General features: G+C 39.5%; 1 protein-coding gene across 7 annotated transcripts in view; it reads left to right on the forward strand.

The window, feature by feature from the left end:
* The first annotated feature begins 4,867 nt into the window (after nucleotides 1-4,867).
* Golga1 (golgin A1) overlaps nucleotides 4,868-16,291 on the forward strand; it is a 47,805-nt gene continuing 36,381 nt past the window's right edge. For 3 of the 7 annotated variants that reach the window (XM_028856776.2, XM_028856781.2, XM_028856779.2), the window contains exons 1-4: nucleotides 4,869-5,379; nucleotides 5,682-5,730; nucleotides 6,668-6,950; nucleotides 12,971-13,061. In XM_028856776.2, coding sequence (XP_028712609.1) covers nucleotides 6,816-6,950; nucleotides 12,971-13,061 — 226 coding nt within the window. In that variant the 5' untranslated portion in view covers nucleotides 4,869-5,379; nucleotides 5,682-5,730; nucleotides 6,668-6,815. Of the gene's footprint in view, nucleotides 5,380-5,681; nucleotides 5,731-6,667; nucleotides 6,951-11,048; nucleotides 11,132-12,970; nucleotides 13,062-16,291 lie in introns of those variants that run through there. The other 4 variants (XM_028856780.2, XM_028856782.2, XM_028856778.2 and 1 more) reach the window with 4 other exon arrangements.

Here is a 16,291-nt window from a genome sequence, read left to right on the forward strand (position 1 = left end):
CTGTCCTGGAACTCACTCTGTAGTTCAGCTGGCCTTGAACTCAGAGAGATCCACCTCTGTCTCTGCCTCCATAGTGCTGGGATTACAGGCATTGTGCATCACTGCTCAGCTTGTTCTACAATTTAACCATATTCACCCTCAAAGTAGATTTCTTAATATGAAGTGCCTGAGAGGCTAAGAAACCCTAGGCTTTCAATTAAGCTGTGTGTGTGTGTGTGTGTGTGTGTGTGTGTGTGTGTGTGTGTGTGTGTGTGTGTGTGTTGTGTGTGTGTACATCTGTAATTCCAGTTCTTGGGAGAAGGAGGTAGGAGAATCAAAAGTTCAAGTCCAGCTTCTGCTGCATAGCAGTTTCAGGGACAGCGTAGGCTACAGGAAACCCTGGCTCAAAAATCAGATCAGAAAGGCTTGTGATGATAGTGTTAGGAACAATAATGTTATAGAAAATAGGTACAGTGCCAGTTTGTGAATGTTTGGATATTGCAGAGTATATCTTTAGTTTATACATTTATTTGCATGAATGAATATAAAGGATGTTTAAACACTTTTATACATTCACTGAAAAGAGTAAAGTTATTTCTGCATTGTAAAATATAACTGCAAGGCAACTTCCTACTCCATTCTTCAAAAAATCAAACCTCCTTTATTAATATTAAATTATTTTAAAGAGAAAAACCAGTTCAGGTCAATTCTGCCACTTTTAAAATTATTACATTTACCTCCCCATTGTTAATAAAGCACCCAGTTATTCATAACACGTTTCAATTATACTTAGTTATCTTTTTTCAAAATATGCTAAGATGCATTAAGGTTTTATTTCTGAGAAATCCTTCAAAAAAATAATCACAGGCTCTAATGTTGGTTAAGCAACCAAACCTTTTTGCAGGTTGTTTAAAATTGATGACACTAGGTAATGGTAAGATGGCTCAGCAGTTAAGAGCACCTCTTTTTGTTTGTTTGTTTGTTTGTTTGTTTGTTTGTTTTGGTTTTTTGGGGTTTTTTTCTTGCTTTTTTGAGACAGGCCCTCTCTGTGTAGTATTGGCTGTCCTAGAGCTTACTATATAGACTAAGCTGGCCTTGAACTCAGAGATCCTCCTGCCTCTGCCTCCCAAGTGCTAGGAGTAGAGTCATGCACCACCATGCCCGGCCAAGAGGCCTCTTACAGAGGACCTGGGTTTCATTCCTAGTACCTACATGGCTCCTCACAACCTTCATTATTACTAGGGCGTCTAACAGCCTCTTTGGGTCTCTGTGGCACTGCATGCACATGATGCATAGACATATTATGCAGGCTAAACACTCATACACCTAAATATTGGTTGTTTTTTTTTTTTTTTTTTTTTTTTTTTAAAGCATAGTAGGTAAGGTTGATGTTGTGCCTGTAACTGATGTCCCAAACAGTTACAAAGCTGGTAACTTTGCAGTTGAATAAAACACAAATTGCTGAGAAAACCAAGCCTTTCCCCTACATTCTCTTGAATGCTTATATTGCTGATGTTGTACACATAGTCAACTCCGAGTCTTTCCTGAATACTGGAACCACTTAACTTAGTGAAAATAAAAAGGTGATTCGTCGTCCTCAGACTAGGCCTTCCAAACATAAATCTATGCTTAGTCCCATTTTCCCTGAGTTCTGATCACACGAGTTTAAAATATCCTTATTTCTTTTTGTGGCTTTATCTTTTTTTTTTTTTTTTTTTTTTTTTTTTTTTTTTTTAACGTTAGCAGACTACTCAAAGCAGTGGTTTTGGGGTTTTTGTCTTGTTTTGTTTTACATATTCTGATAGCAGATTCAGACTTTTAAAATCAATTTAAAGTACATTACATTGCATTGTACAGACTTGCTTACAGACTCAGTCTGAATTTAGTCACAGAACAGTCTACAAGTTGCAAATATTTTTCCTTTAAGTGGACAATTCTAGTCTGTATCCTAAGACAATCATCTTTTTAGATGTATTGTTTGTGGGAATATCACTAATTTCAGATTTCAGACTTTAATTTTCTCACAGACTGATGAAATGAAAATTAATGGGTTGAGTTACATCACTTTCAAATTAAAGAAAGGAATTATGGCAAGTTGTTACAGGTCTTCAGTGCAAGGTATTTAAATTTTTGTTTTTGTGTATTATCACTGTTTTGTCTTTTTTTTTTTTCCTTTTAAAATTGTCACAAATGTCCACTTATCCCTGGTTCAGAAGTGAGATTTATAAACATTACAGTTTGAACCATGAATTTTCTTAAACATGAAACAAGCAAAAATTATAGCTGGGCAGTGGTGGTGCCGCCTTTAATCCCAACATTCAGGAGGCAGAGGCAGGTGGATCTCTGTGAGTTCCAGGACAACCAGGGCTACACAGAGAAACCCTGTCTTGAAATCTCCCCCCACCACCACCAAAAAAAAAATAATAACCACTATAAAATTTCAAATGATGTTACCCCTTTCCTCAGTAAACATTTCCAAACCACAGAGACATGCCACTGTATGTTTCAAAATTTAACTCCCACCCTCTTCTGCATTCCTGAGTTAAAAGGATACAGTGATGTATTTTAAACACTTCAGGGTGGGGGAATTAAAGTGTCATAGGATAATAAGTTTTGTTACTAGTTCCTGAAAAATGGGTTTTTTAAGTAATTATTATATCATCATTAAATTACATTGTGTGGTTCAGTAAAGTAATTCAGAACTTGATTTTTGTGGCTTTTTTGTTCACCACATAGACCATAATCACTAGTTTTCCAGACTTTTTTTAAAATTTTAATAAGCCTTGCTCTTCAGCTGGATTCCTGTATGTTATGGGGTTCTTAAAATTGAGGCAGAAAGTTCTTAACATATTAAGAAATGCAGGTAAGTGTTCTAATATATTCTTAGTAGAGACTACAAGGGAAGGAATTTCCCCAGATAAGTTACCCTGGTTTTCTAGCACCAATATAAATAGTGGTTGCATTTGTCTCTGAATCACATGAAGTAGTTAGAGATTACTTATTTTACTTTGCTGTAAAGATTTGTATAATTTCACAGAACTTTGTTATTTTCTGAGCAATTCCCATTTTATGACTGTCGGTTAGCTTTGTTCAAAGTATCACTAAATGTTAATTTAATCAAGTAAGAAGTTTTTTAAAACTGTTTGATCTTCTTTACCCAAAAAATAATGGTGAATCCATTGTCTACATTGTTAGTCAGAAATGCACTTGTTGAAATCATAGCAGAAACTATACTTGACTTTCTAGTAATATGAAACACTTCATTAAAAAATTATGCTTGTCTGTAACTGAAGTGTTATAGAGCTGTAACACTGTAGGGATTATAGAGTATATTTATTAGCTCTCAAGAGATTGAAGCACAAGTTTTCTTTTCACAGTCCTTATCCAAGTGCTCTCTGTCATGCAAGTAACAAAGCTATCCAGTTGTTTATGTAGTTGATCACAGATCACTATCATCCTTAAGACAGTCTTGTTCATTTGTATTACAATTTGGGTATTGTGAGTTAATATTTTAGAATAAACCTGTCAGTCAGCTAGCTCTGTAAACTGTTTGGATTCACAAAGTTTATGTGTTAATGATAAATTTTGAAGAGACAATTACTATAATGACTTAAGGGGAAAATTATATTGTATCATTTGACTTGAACATATGTGTTGTAAAAGTCTTGTCTGTTGGTGTTTCTACATTGCTTAAACCACACATTCTCTTAAAGGAGTTTTGTTTTGTTCCTTTCCAGGAGTCATTTTCTGCTGTTGTTTGTTAAATTAACATTTTATAAACCTTAGATATTGACAAGTTCTTGAACATTTTCTTGAGTTGATCACTTGACTCGTGATTTGTCATAAAGGATGCAAGCCTTTCACTTCTTCACTACATAAATTTCAAACACTGTGATTCTGCAGAGCAGATTCTGTAGGCATTGCAATGTACTTTCTTGTTACACAGTGCCTATCACTGAGGGCACTTAAATACTAGCGGTTGGAAAATAAAATGTTGTTTTGATGTTTGTTAAATAACAAGACTACAGAATATTTGGTTTTTGTGGTCAGTGATTTTGCATTGATAAATATTCTCTAGAATGTGTATACATTCATCAAGTGTGAACTCTTGTAAATGAATTTTGTATCTTAAATCACGTATATATTAAGTGTATCATCAATATAAAAAATAAACATTATTTGCTTAAAGTTTTGTGTATTTCTTTAGTATTATTGACATGTTTCCTTGTTTGGGCTTATATATACCTCAGGCACGCTCATAATGCTACTTTGTAGATTTGAAAGTACTGATTTTGCTGTTTGCTATAACTAGGACTTGGAGAAAACTGGAAAGAATAGATGGAATCAGCAAACCCAAGGGCTGGTGTTTCCTTGGGCAGGACTGAAGTTCCTTTAATGTAGAATGCTTGGCTTGGAATTGAGGAATATAGAAGTCCGGGGCAGAACAAGGATAATGAGGTTCTAGAAACTTCTTTCAGTTGTATGAAATGTGTGCTCGACAGGAACTCGGACCTCAGACGCTAGAGTTAAAACCTGGGTCACAATGTGCAAGGTGCGCGTTGTAGTTTTTGGAGTAGTTTCCTGTAGCTGAAGGACCAGCCCTCGAGTACCGCCTGCCCCAGGGCCGCGTCAGCCACGGGGCGCCTCCCACTTCAGAAGCGAAGTTCTTGGCGGTCGAGTGCAGCCCATTTGGTATCCGCGGTCCTGCACATGCTGACGTGGCAATGGCCGGGCAGCCAAGATACAAGTGCCCGCTCCCGGTTGCCGTCCTAGCCCAATGGCCCAAACAGTTCGCTGGCGCGCCGATGGGTTGCGAATGGGCGCATGCGCGACCGGAGAACGCGCCGACGCGTAACCACTTCCGGCGCGCGGCAAACGTGCGGTTCCGGGTTGGTGCTCGGCTAGCCGGCTGGAGGTGGGGGGCTGGTGACGCTCCTCGCGCCCCCGAGAGTCCGCGGAGGCGGGGCCGTGTTGACTGCCCCAAAAGCAGCAAGTTCGCTGACGAAGCTGCAGGACGCAAGTAGGCCTCCTCCGGTAGTCTCGGGCAGTCCGCCGCTAGGCGGGGACACACCGGACCCCGACCCAGGGGTGGGAGCGGTGTTGGAGTGCTCAGGGGGCTCGGGTCGGGGCGGAAGCGGCCCCTTGGCCTGGGGGTCGAGCTGTCCTGCGACCTTAGCCAAGTCACCACTTCTTTCTGGGACACAATCTTCCTGCTGTCAGAGGTTGGGTCCCTCCCTTGGTTGTCAGCCCTATCGAGTACGCGGCTCCAGAGCGAGCCAGAGGGAGTGGGATCCAAATTGCGGTGGCCGGCATCTCTGGACCTTAAGCATCTGTATGAACTTTGCTCCAAAGACATAGTGCGAGTCAAGACTCAGAGACCAGACTACCAGGTCTGACCAGGTAAACACTATGTGTGAGAATCAGCTGAGAATACTGTCCCTTGGAAACCTTCAACTAATTCAGTACTCCTAGGAAGAAATGAATGTAGGCACCTAGCGCTGTGAGAAAGTCTTTCTGCTTTTGTAAGTGAAACTCTCAGGTTGTTCACAGGGACTGCGGTGCATCCTCTTAACAGCTGTACTATAGTGACAAGATGTTTTGTCCATTTAAGTCATCCCTGCCCTCCTTTCATACCGCCTTCGATGAACATTTTGGTCTTTCACTTGAAATATCCAACCGGTTTTATCTTTGTTTTCACGCAGGGCAGTAACTGTGACCTCCAGACTGTTTTAAATATAGTAGATAAGACAGGTGAGTACAATGGTTTACAGATATTGGGGGTAAAGTTTTTGAAGGATTTTATAGACTTAATGGGTAATCTGAAGTGGTAAGGAATCATCTGTCATCTTAGAGCAGAGTGTATCCTTCACAAGACATGAAAAGTTAAGATTGAAACAGAATGGTAGGAGTTTGTTTTGTTTTGTTTTTTAAACAAGATCACACTATGCAGCTCTGGCTGGCCCGGAACTTACTGTGTAGACCAGACCGGCATTGAACTCACCGAGATATTTTTGCCTTTGCTGGGATTAAAGGCCTGCACCACCACACTTGGCCCAGTAATGTTTTATTGAGAGGAAAGAATTTTTGAATCTCATGTTAAATACATATGGGAAGAAAAGAAATTGTAGCTTGAAGTAATATTATGAAGCACAAAGAAAATCACACATTTCCACACAGATGTGAAAAGTTAAAGAGTATCTGATGGCTGTATTTAGTCTGAGTTTCTAGGGTTTTTTTTTTTTTTTTTCTAAGTTGTGACTTTCTTTTTCCTCCTCTAGGAAGCAGCACCTAGTTGAAAACTAGGGACTAAGTTGCATATTTTATATCTTTTTACTTTTGTGTCTTTGACTTACAGAGAGCACTAAATTCTTAGTAAACATATTATTAGAAGATTTAAAACATTAAGTAATGATTACTTGGTATTGACCTGGGAAAATTTACTCCATGTCATACACCATTGCTAATGTAGTGTACTAAAACAAAAAGTTGAGATTTGTAAGTCAAAGAGCTCTGTGTTCAAATACTAGCCCTCTAACTTAGCCACATAGTCCTTGGCAGGTTGTTCTGCCTCTTTCTGACCAGATGCTTTTTAAGACTACTTTTGAAACCTGAAGCCTAACATGACAACTGAGATGTGAGGTCTTTCCAGTGTTTAACTTGGAGCTATCTCTTTTCATCTGATTTATAGATACTGTTTTGCCAAAATTCTTTGGCCGGCATTTAAGTGAGATGCAGCTAAACTGGAGACCTGAACCTTTGTAGGTACTTGTGCTTTTATTTCATTCACTGAGAAGTTCAATGGTTAGTTACCCCTGCAAGATAGTTACACAGAAAAAATGTTCGCAAAACTAAAGAAGAAAATTGCAGAAGAGACTGCTGTTGCTCAGAGGCCAGCAGGCTCGACTAGGATCCCACGGTCTGTGAGCAAGGAGTCTGTGGCCTCTATGGGAGCTGACTCAGGAGATGACTTTGTAAGTATCTTCTCCTGCTTTGAATATTTGATGCAGTCTGTATATACTTTTTAAATATTATTGCAAGAAGTCTTTCCAATGAAAGCTTTTAGATTACATGATTAGTTTATGCTTTTTCTAGTTTATAGATGTAAAAAAAAAACTGCATTTCTCTCTCTCTCTCTCCCTCTCTCTCTCTCTCTCCCTCTCCCTCTCTCTCCCTCTCTCTCCCTCTCCCCCTTTGGTTTTTTAAGACAGAGTTTCTCTTTGTAGCCTTGGCTGTCTAGGAACTCTCCCCGTAGACCAGGCTGGCTTCAAACTTCCAGAGATCCACCTGCCTCTGCCTCCCAAGTGCTGGAATTAGAGCCCTATACCACCACTGCCCAGCTTCATATTTCATTCTTATTAGCATTTGGTTTTTGTTATTTGTCTACATTTCCCTCGTATATCTTGTTCATTACCTTTTCTCAGTTTTTCTATTTATATAACTTACACATTTTTTTAATGTTTTAGTCTATTAAAATGCACGCCTTGCTGGATGTGGTGGTGAATGCCTTTAATACCAGCACTCCAGAGGCAAGCAGAGCTCTGTGAATTTGAGTACAGTGTCATCTACAGAGATAATTCTAAAGTGTACGTCTTGTTTCCTCTTCAGGCACATAGACTTTAAGTCATTTAGCAGTGTCTATGAATTATGGTCTTAAGTTAGACACAGTGCAGTTTTATTAGGAAGGTTGATGGAAAATTATTCTTTTTTTTTTGTTTTTGTTTTTTTGTTTTGTTTTGTTTTGTTTTGTTTTTCGAGACAGGGTTTCTCTGTTTAGCTTTGCGCATTTCCTGGAACTCACTTGGTAGCCCAGGCTGGCCTCGAACTCACAGAGATCAGCCTGCCTCTGCCTCCCTAGTGCTGGGATTAAAGGCGTGTGCCACCACCTCCTGGCTGGAAAATTATTTCATTTTTTTTTCTTTTTTTTTTTTTAATTTATTTATTATGTATACAGTGTTCTGTCTGCACACCAGAAGATGGCACTAGATCTCATTATAGATGGTTATGAGCCACCATGTGGTTGCTAGGAATTGAACTCAGGACCTCTGGAAGAGCAACCAGTGCTTTTAACCTCTGAGCCATCTCTGGAAAATTATTTCTAATGGATTCAGTATTCAATGTTGTTTGTAAGTGTGTGTGTGTGTGTGTGTGGTAAGATTTCACAATAAATATGCTGCTTTATCAGGAAAGGGTCATGCTTAAGGATTAAACTAAGTTAAATGACTAAGAAATAGAAATAGAATGTTTTTAATACTGTTAAAGCCACTTACATGCTACTTCCAAATTCTCCATACCCTGACAGATAAGCACTAGCTTAAATTTTGTGTTTATCATTCACTTGCTTTTTAAAATATCTTAACAGTTTGAGCTCATAAATAATGTATTACTTAAAACTTTAATTTTGAATTTTATGAAAATGGCATGCCATAGTCTTCTTGGGCTTAGCTTTTTAAAAAAAAAAAAACTTAACATTTTCCCAAAATGCATCTGTGTTCCCTGAAGCTATGGCTCATTTATTATTACCATTGCTAAAATTTCAACATTTGAAAAAACCATGTTTTATTTTTATTCCTCAATGATTGACCCTTGAATATTTCCATGGTCAGCTGAGTCTTCCTTCTCTTTTCTTCCTCCACCTGAATCCAGGTCATATCCAGGTCACATGCCAGAAGCTATTAGGTTATTGGAGTGGAACAATAAAGTTACAAAATCAAGATTATCATTGGTATCTGTAATTAACAGGAACTAGGAGTGAATGTTTGATCCCCTAGCTAAATAATTTAGTTTTAACACTGAGCTCTGCAGCAGAAGGACCTGCTTTCCCTTCATGTTGATAAGTGAAATCTCATATCTAGAGTGTGTGTGTTTCAGACATAGAGATGGATTCGAGTTTAGGAATTCTTTCGCTTTTAGACTTTTCCAGTAACCTATTTGAATTTAAGGAATTACACAGTCTGACTCTCATTCCCAATCTCTGAACCCTTATATCCAATTGAGTATATTTCTCTAAATAAACATCTTCCCTATGACATCTCAGATTCAAAATGAACAAATTGAATTCTTTAACTCCATCTCTAAATGTGCATCGCATCCTCTCAAATCCTTGAACAGAAGCCATAAAGGCTTTTTAGATCCCTACCTCCTTTGACTTCTTAGTGCCTTATCAGTCAACAAGTACTTTGGGTTCTATTTGCCAAATGTCTCTGCAACTTACCTCTTTACTCCATCAGCTAGTGCCTTTACTAGTGTTTCCCTCTTATCACAGGCTGACATTTTTTCCTCAATTAAAAAGTCTCCAGTCTGGATGCCCTGCTTCTGATAGCTTTCTCCCAAGATGATCTTCTTAAAAGTAAATCTGTTTGTTTTTCTCAATGCTTAAAATTCTATAGCTTTCTCCTTTTTTTCAGGAACTCATTGTTGTGGTGAATAAACTGATGGTTTCATCACAGCTTACCTACTCAATTTCATCTCACTCAACTTTCTTACACCCTATGCTAGATCCATATTTAATTTATTGAACATTCTGAAATAGACTTCATTGTTTCCTGCCTACAAATGTTTGCCTGTGCTATTTACTCTCTCTAGAATGTCTAATGTCTCCCTTTTTACCTGTGTTCCTCTGAGAGATTCTTGGACTTCCTTCAAAGACTCTCCTCACATATCTCTTCTAGAGAGCCCCTTGGACCCTGACCCTTCCCTCCTCCTGAGTTTGGTGCTTATTTCCTCTTTCCTTAGTAGTAGCCTCTGTTACTCTGAATTGCTAATGCTGACTCACTTGATGATCTCCACTAAACTAGGGGTTCCATGAAAAGCAATAAAGTGAAGCACTTAATAACTCACAGGGGTCAGTTACAGGACAAAGGCCTGGGTTTTATTACTTTTCCTTTTCTTCTCTTGAGTCATTATCTCACTATGTATCCATGGGTGGCCTGGAACTCACTATGTAGGCCAGGTTGGCCTTAAGTCTCATGGATATCTCCTTGCCTCTGCTTCCTGAGGGCTAGGATTAAAGGCATGTGATACCACACCAAGCTGAATTTGAATTCTTGCTGTATTGTTATTCTGTGACATTGGACAGCTTCCTTCACTCTTCTTTGTTTAGGTCCCACATCTGTGAAACAGGAATAGAAATGGTATCATCTATCTTTATTAAAGTATGTGTCAGGGATGTCCCAAGTCATCACCAGACTGGATGATATGCCAGGAGTACTCAGTGTTCTAGCACATGCACAAAGCCTGGGTTCCATCCTCAATCCCATGAAAAAAAAAATACTGTAGTACCCAGTTCTTAGTAAGCATTTCATAATCAGATTCTGTTGCTGCTGCTGCTGTTTAGGGAAGCCTGTTTCACCACTTTTTCTAACATTAGCACAGTGCTGAAGCCTAGGATATCTCATTCACAGTAATAATCAAAACAATTTCTTCTGTTTATGTCTCCAACATTTTGCCACTGTTTGGCATTAGGAGGTAGAACGTTTGAGAGAGGATTAAGTCAGGAGCCCTGAATATTTAGGATTAGTGCCTTTATAAAAGCTCCAGACACTGCCTTTCCTTCTCTACTATTCAGGGTATGGCTAAAAGATGCCTATCCATGAACCAAAAAGTGAGCCCTTAATAACACTAAACTCTTCCTGGGCCTTGATCTTAGACTTCTCAGACTTTAGAATTAAGAAGTCCATTTCTGTCATCTACAAGCTACCCATTCATGATATCAGTTTCAGCAGCCTAAACAGAAAACGGCTAGTAGAAGATGGTAGGTAATAGAAGCAGGTCTGTGGCAGCTTCTGTTCTGCAGACTGACAAGTGCAGCCTTAGATACCCTCCTCCAGCTCTGTGAAGTCAGTGATACTGTCACAGTTTGCCTAAGAGAAAGACAGTGTACAGGGCATTTGAGTAATTAGCTCAGGTTCTTGCAGCTAAGTGGTAAAACGGGTTGAATCCAGGTGCTGTGACTCTACAGATTTAACTGTCCTCGATATTGAACCTTGGGTTAAGGTTCACTGGCAAAGCACTTTCCTAGCATAAGTGGGGCCCTAGATTTAATCCCTAGTACAGAGTTTTTTTTTTTAAAGTCCTAGGTTTCTAGGTTTACTCAGTACCAGAAGAAAAAAGAAACTGACTCCCAGTAAATATTGAATGGCAAGTAGCTGAACAGGTAATTAATGTTTAAAATGGTTTGTGAATTGTTCAGCCACCTCTAAAATCATCTTGGGGATAAAATGAGGAAACAATATGAAAGACTAGGTGTTAGTATTGTTTTAAAATTTGTTTGGTATGGTAACAGAATTCTAAGTGGAAAAATACCATTCTTTAGAAATGTATGTCAGAGTTCAGAATGAAAGGTCCTGATGTCCATCATTTGAACCTCAGCAAAATAAAAATTAAAGAAGCAAATGTGAAAAACAACCCTGCACTTGAGGGGCAAATGGTAAATGACCACTAGGCGACACTCCCCTCTGCTGTTTTTGAAAACTTTTATAATAAAAGCAAAGAAAGGGTAATACACTCCTGTAATCCTAGCATTTGGAGGAAGAGTGTCCATTCAAGGCCAGACTGGGCTATATAGGAAAAGATTGTCTCAAAAAAAAAAGTGGGAGGAGGGGTGGCTGGAGAGATGGCTCAGAGGTTAAGAACACTGGCTGTTCTTCTAGAGGTCCGAGTTCAATTCTCATCAACCACATGATGGCTCACAACCATCTATAATGAAATCTGATACCTTCTTCTGGCCTGCAGGTATACATGCAGGCAGAATACCATGTACATAATAAATAAATAAATAAATCTTAAAAAAAAAAAAGTACAGAGTTTCTTTTAGTATTTTAAATTTTTATTTGCCTCCAAATGTGTGTGGTGTATGCATATGTATGCACATATATGCAGGTACACTCACTTGTGTAGGCATATGTGTAGGCCAGAGGACAACTTTGAGAATCTACCTCTATTGATCCCTACTTTTTGAGGTATAGTGTATGTTTGTGTATGCATGTGGGTGCCTAGGTGCATACACATGCAAAAGCCAGAGGAAGACATTGGGCACCTTCCTCATTGGGCACCTTCCTCTTGCTCTTTGACTTCTTGCAGAATGGATCTCTCACTCAGTAAGAAGTCCCTTTGGGCTATGCAGGCTAGCCAGGGAGTTCTTGGAATCCACTTGTCTTCAGCCCTCCTTCCCCAACACTGGGGTTCAGCTACTTGCAGACATGCTTGGCTTTTTAATCTAGGTGCTGGGAAATTCAACTCAGGTCCTAATGCTTGACTGACAAGCACTTTTACCCACTGAACCTGGAAATCACCATTTTGCTATGGTATCTGCCTATCTTCTCCCTCCAACCCAGTACTGGGATTACAAGAATGCATTACCATAGCTGGCTTTTATGTGGGTGCTGTGAATCCAAACTTAAGAGTCCTTATACATTAAGCACTTTATATCTACTGAATCATATCTCCCAGCCCAAATTTTTAAAAAATATTTTGTAAGTAGCTTGCCAGATAGATTTCCTTATGACATTTTCCTACATGCTTACTTTTGTTTTACAGATCCCATCCCACCCCTACTTTATCTCATTGTTCTCCACCAGAAGTAGTAGTAGTAGTACTAGTACTAGTACTAGAACTAGTAGTAAAAAGGTAAGAGTCTGTATATCCAAACTGGTGAGATGGCTTAGTGGATAAAGGCGCTTGCTGCCAAGCCTGACAACCTGAGTTTGATCCTCAGGACCCATATAGACAAGAACCAACTCCAACTGCAAATTGTCCTCTAACCTCCATACAAATGTATACACAGATACACAAATAAATGTGCGCATGAGAGAGAGAGAGAGAGAGAGAGAGAGAGAGAGAGAGAGAGAGAGAGAGAGAGAGAAAGTCAGTATAACAGCTAGGTATGGTGATTTATGCCTGTAATCCCAGGATTCAAGAGGTGTTGGTTTTCTATCTGATGCTGGCTCACTGGGCTGGAGACCCATGTGATCTCTCCTTTTATCTGTCCCAACAGGCTTCTGATGGAAGCAGCTCCAGAGAAGATCTCTCATCCCAGCTTTTGAGAAGAAATGAACAGATCCGGAAGTTAGAGGCCAGACTTTCTGGTATGTGTTAAAAAGCCATAAACAACAGACATAGGACAGATGACCCTCTCCTGATATAAGCCTGCTTTATATGGTAACTATAGTAACTTCCACACAGCATTTAATCTCCTTAGTCAGAAAGAAAAATTCTATGCCCACTTTGTTGCCTTGATTCTTTTTTTATTTTAGCATAGTGAATATTGTAAATTCAAACTGAATTTGAAAGCTTATTTTTAAAAGCTACTATTTTCTGCTCCTGAGGTTTCTAGCCATAGCTATAAAAAGTGTTTAAAGTTCATATAGAGGCTGGTATGGGGGTACAGACCTTTAATAACAGTAGTTAGGGAGACAGGAAGATTCTAAGTTTAAGGCCAACCTAGGCTACATAGCAAGATGCTAGGTGGGTGGGGTTTGGAGGGTCAGTGCACCTGCTGCCAAGCCTGACAACCTGAGTTTGATCCCTGGAACCTAAATGGAGGAAAGAGAGAACAAGCTCCTGTAAGTTGTCCTCTAATCCTCATATACATGCACGTATACACAAAATAAAAAAAAAATGAAGTCTGAAGAATTTTTTTAAATTTATTTCAATTTATTTTATATGCATTGGTGTGAAGGTATCAGATACCCTTGAACTGGAGTTACAGACAGTTGTGAGCTGCCATGTGGGTGATGGAAATTGAACTTGGATTCTCTGGAAGAGCAGCCAGTGCTCTTAACCACTGAGCCATCTCTCCAGCCCTTGAAGAATCTTTTTTTAAATTTTTAAATGAGGAAAGTGTGTATAGAATAGATTTGGCCATGTTCCACTGTTAGCATATCTTATTTTCAGGTAGAAATTTATAGGGACTACTCTGTCTATTGGGGATGATCAGCAGGTGTTGATGCTTGGCTGCTACTTAGTGTAGCTCACATCACCTGTGAGAGTCTTGCTCCAGGACTTGGGGCCACTTTTCTGTGGTTTTCCTGATTTCAATACCTGCTTCTTTAGAATTGTGTTTAGATGTAATTCTCTTTACATCTCTGTCTTAGTTACTGTACTGTTGGCTGAGAAGAGACACTATAACCAAGGCAACTCTAAAAAAGAAAGCATTTAATTGGGGGCTTGCTTACAGTTTCAAGAGACTAGTCCATTATCGTCCTGGCAGGGAGCATGGCGGCAGACATGCATGGTGCTAGAGAAGTAGCTGAGAGCTACATCCTGATCCAAAAGAAAAAAGAAAATGGCCCTGGTGAGAGGGCTTTGAAACCTCAAAGCACACCCCCAATGACATACCTCCTCCAACAGGGTCACACCTACTACAGCAAGGCCATATCTCCTAATCTCTCTCAAATATATGAGCCTGTGGGGGCCATTCTTTTTTGTTTTGGATCGTGTGTGTGTGTGTGTGTGTGTGTGTGTGTGTGTGTGTGTGTGTGTGTGTGTGGTTTTTTCAAGACAGGATTTCTTTGTATAACAGTCCTGGAACTCGCTTTGTAGACCAGGCTGGCCCTGAACTCACAGAGATTCACTTGCCTCTGACTCCCAAGTGCTGGGATTAAAGGTGTGCGCCCCCCACGACCAGCTGGGAACCATTCTTATTGAAACCACCATAATCTCTATTCAGTTCACAGTTTATACCACTCCCATTATCTCCTTTACCTGAGCAAGGCATGTTCACGATAGAAATGTGAGTTTTTATATTGATTTTTGACAGAGAACACACTTTGATAGCTTCATCCTGTGATGTAGTCCATGATTTATGTGTATCCTTTTGCTTCTTTGCCTTATACCTATTTAATTGGGGTAAAAACAATAAACCAAAATTCACTGGATTGTATGTGAAATGGATTTGTTTAGCTATCAAGAATCCAAAGTATTGTTCACACTGTAGTTTTGTCTTCAGGATCAGCTTCTTGGGGTCAGCAAGATAAGGCACACAGGTAGTGAATAGTAAAGCTGGGATTCAAACTAAGATTCAAGCTCCAAATCATCTGCTTAAGTCAGTTGTTACTGTCTTGTACACCTATCTGTAAAGTCAGTTGTTCTTTCTTGATCCCTATAAACAACACCAGTAACAGAAGTGAAATAACTGTTGCTTAATGTTGGGAATGTACTTATAGTATAGTAAGTGCTTAACAATGGCAGAGGACATGTTGAGAGTTGACATTTATCAGCCCACTTAACATCTTAGGCATTGTCACTGGCCTCCTATGAGTAATAACAATGGCAGCTATGTTTTATTCATCACTGTGTGCCAAGCACTTAATGCATACAAATTACTTTAATGCTTCCTTTGAAGTAGATGTAATTAGGTCAGGCATGTAATTAGGCACACACTTTTAATTCCAGCACTTCGGAGGCAGAGGAAGGTGGATCTCTGAGTTTGAAGCCAGCCAGGTATACAGAGGAAGTTCCAGGACAGCCAGGGCAGAGAAATTCTGACTCAGAGAGAGAGTCTCTTCAGTTAACATATGAAGAGACTAATATTCCAGGTCAGTAATTGGCTTAAACCCTAGCTAAGAATTGACAGAGTTGGGATTTGAACTACTTCTACTTTTATACTATATCATACTATTTTCTTTGGATCCCCAGGTAATTCTTTCACCTTTGAGGTGACATTGGTCACCTGTAGAAAAGGAACACACTTGTCCAAAGAATTAAGCACCTGCACCATAAAGGCAGTTCTATGCTTAGGTGTTTGCTGTTTACCTAACCACTGCTGCTCAGCTGTGTGATCAACAAGTGAGCTTTTAGTGAATACCCTTGATCTGCCGTACTGCTAAGGGCAACAGGGAATGGGAACTGTCTTAGTTACTGTTCTGTTGCTGTGAAGAGACACCATGACCAAAGCAATTCTTTTTTTTTTTTTTAAGATTTACTTATTTATTATGTATACAGCATGTATGACTACAGGCCAGAAGAGGTCACCAGAGCTCATTACAGATGGTTATGAGCCACCATGTGGTTGCTGGGAATTGAACTCAGGACCTCTGGAAGAGCAGGCAGTGTCTTAACCTCTGAGCCATCTCTCCAGCCCAACCAAAGCAATTCTTATAAATACACACACACACACACACACACACACACATACTTCCTCCAACAAGGCCACACCTCCTAGTCCTCACAATCATTCTTAAATTGTGGCACTCCCTGATAACTAAGCATTCAAATATATGAGCCTATGGGGGACATTCTTATTCAAACCACCACAGGAACACTGAGACTTAGAACTGAATAATGAAGATTATGGGTGGTTTTTCATAGCAGGGAA

Source organism: Peromyscus leucopus, chromosome 4 (genome assembly GCF_004664715.2).
Source record: "Peromyscus leucopus breed LL Stock chromosome 4, UCI_PerLeu_2.1, whole genome shotgun sequence".
In the NCBI taxonomy this organism is placed as follows: Eukaryota; Metazoa; Chordata; class Mammalia; order Rodentia; family Cricetidae; genus Peromyscus; species Peromyscus leucopus.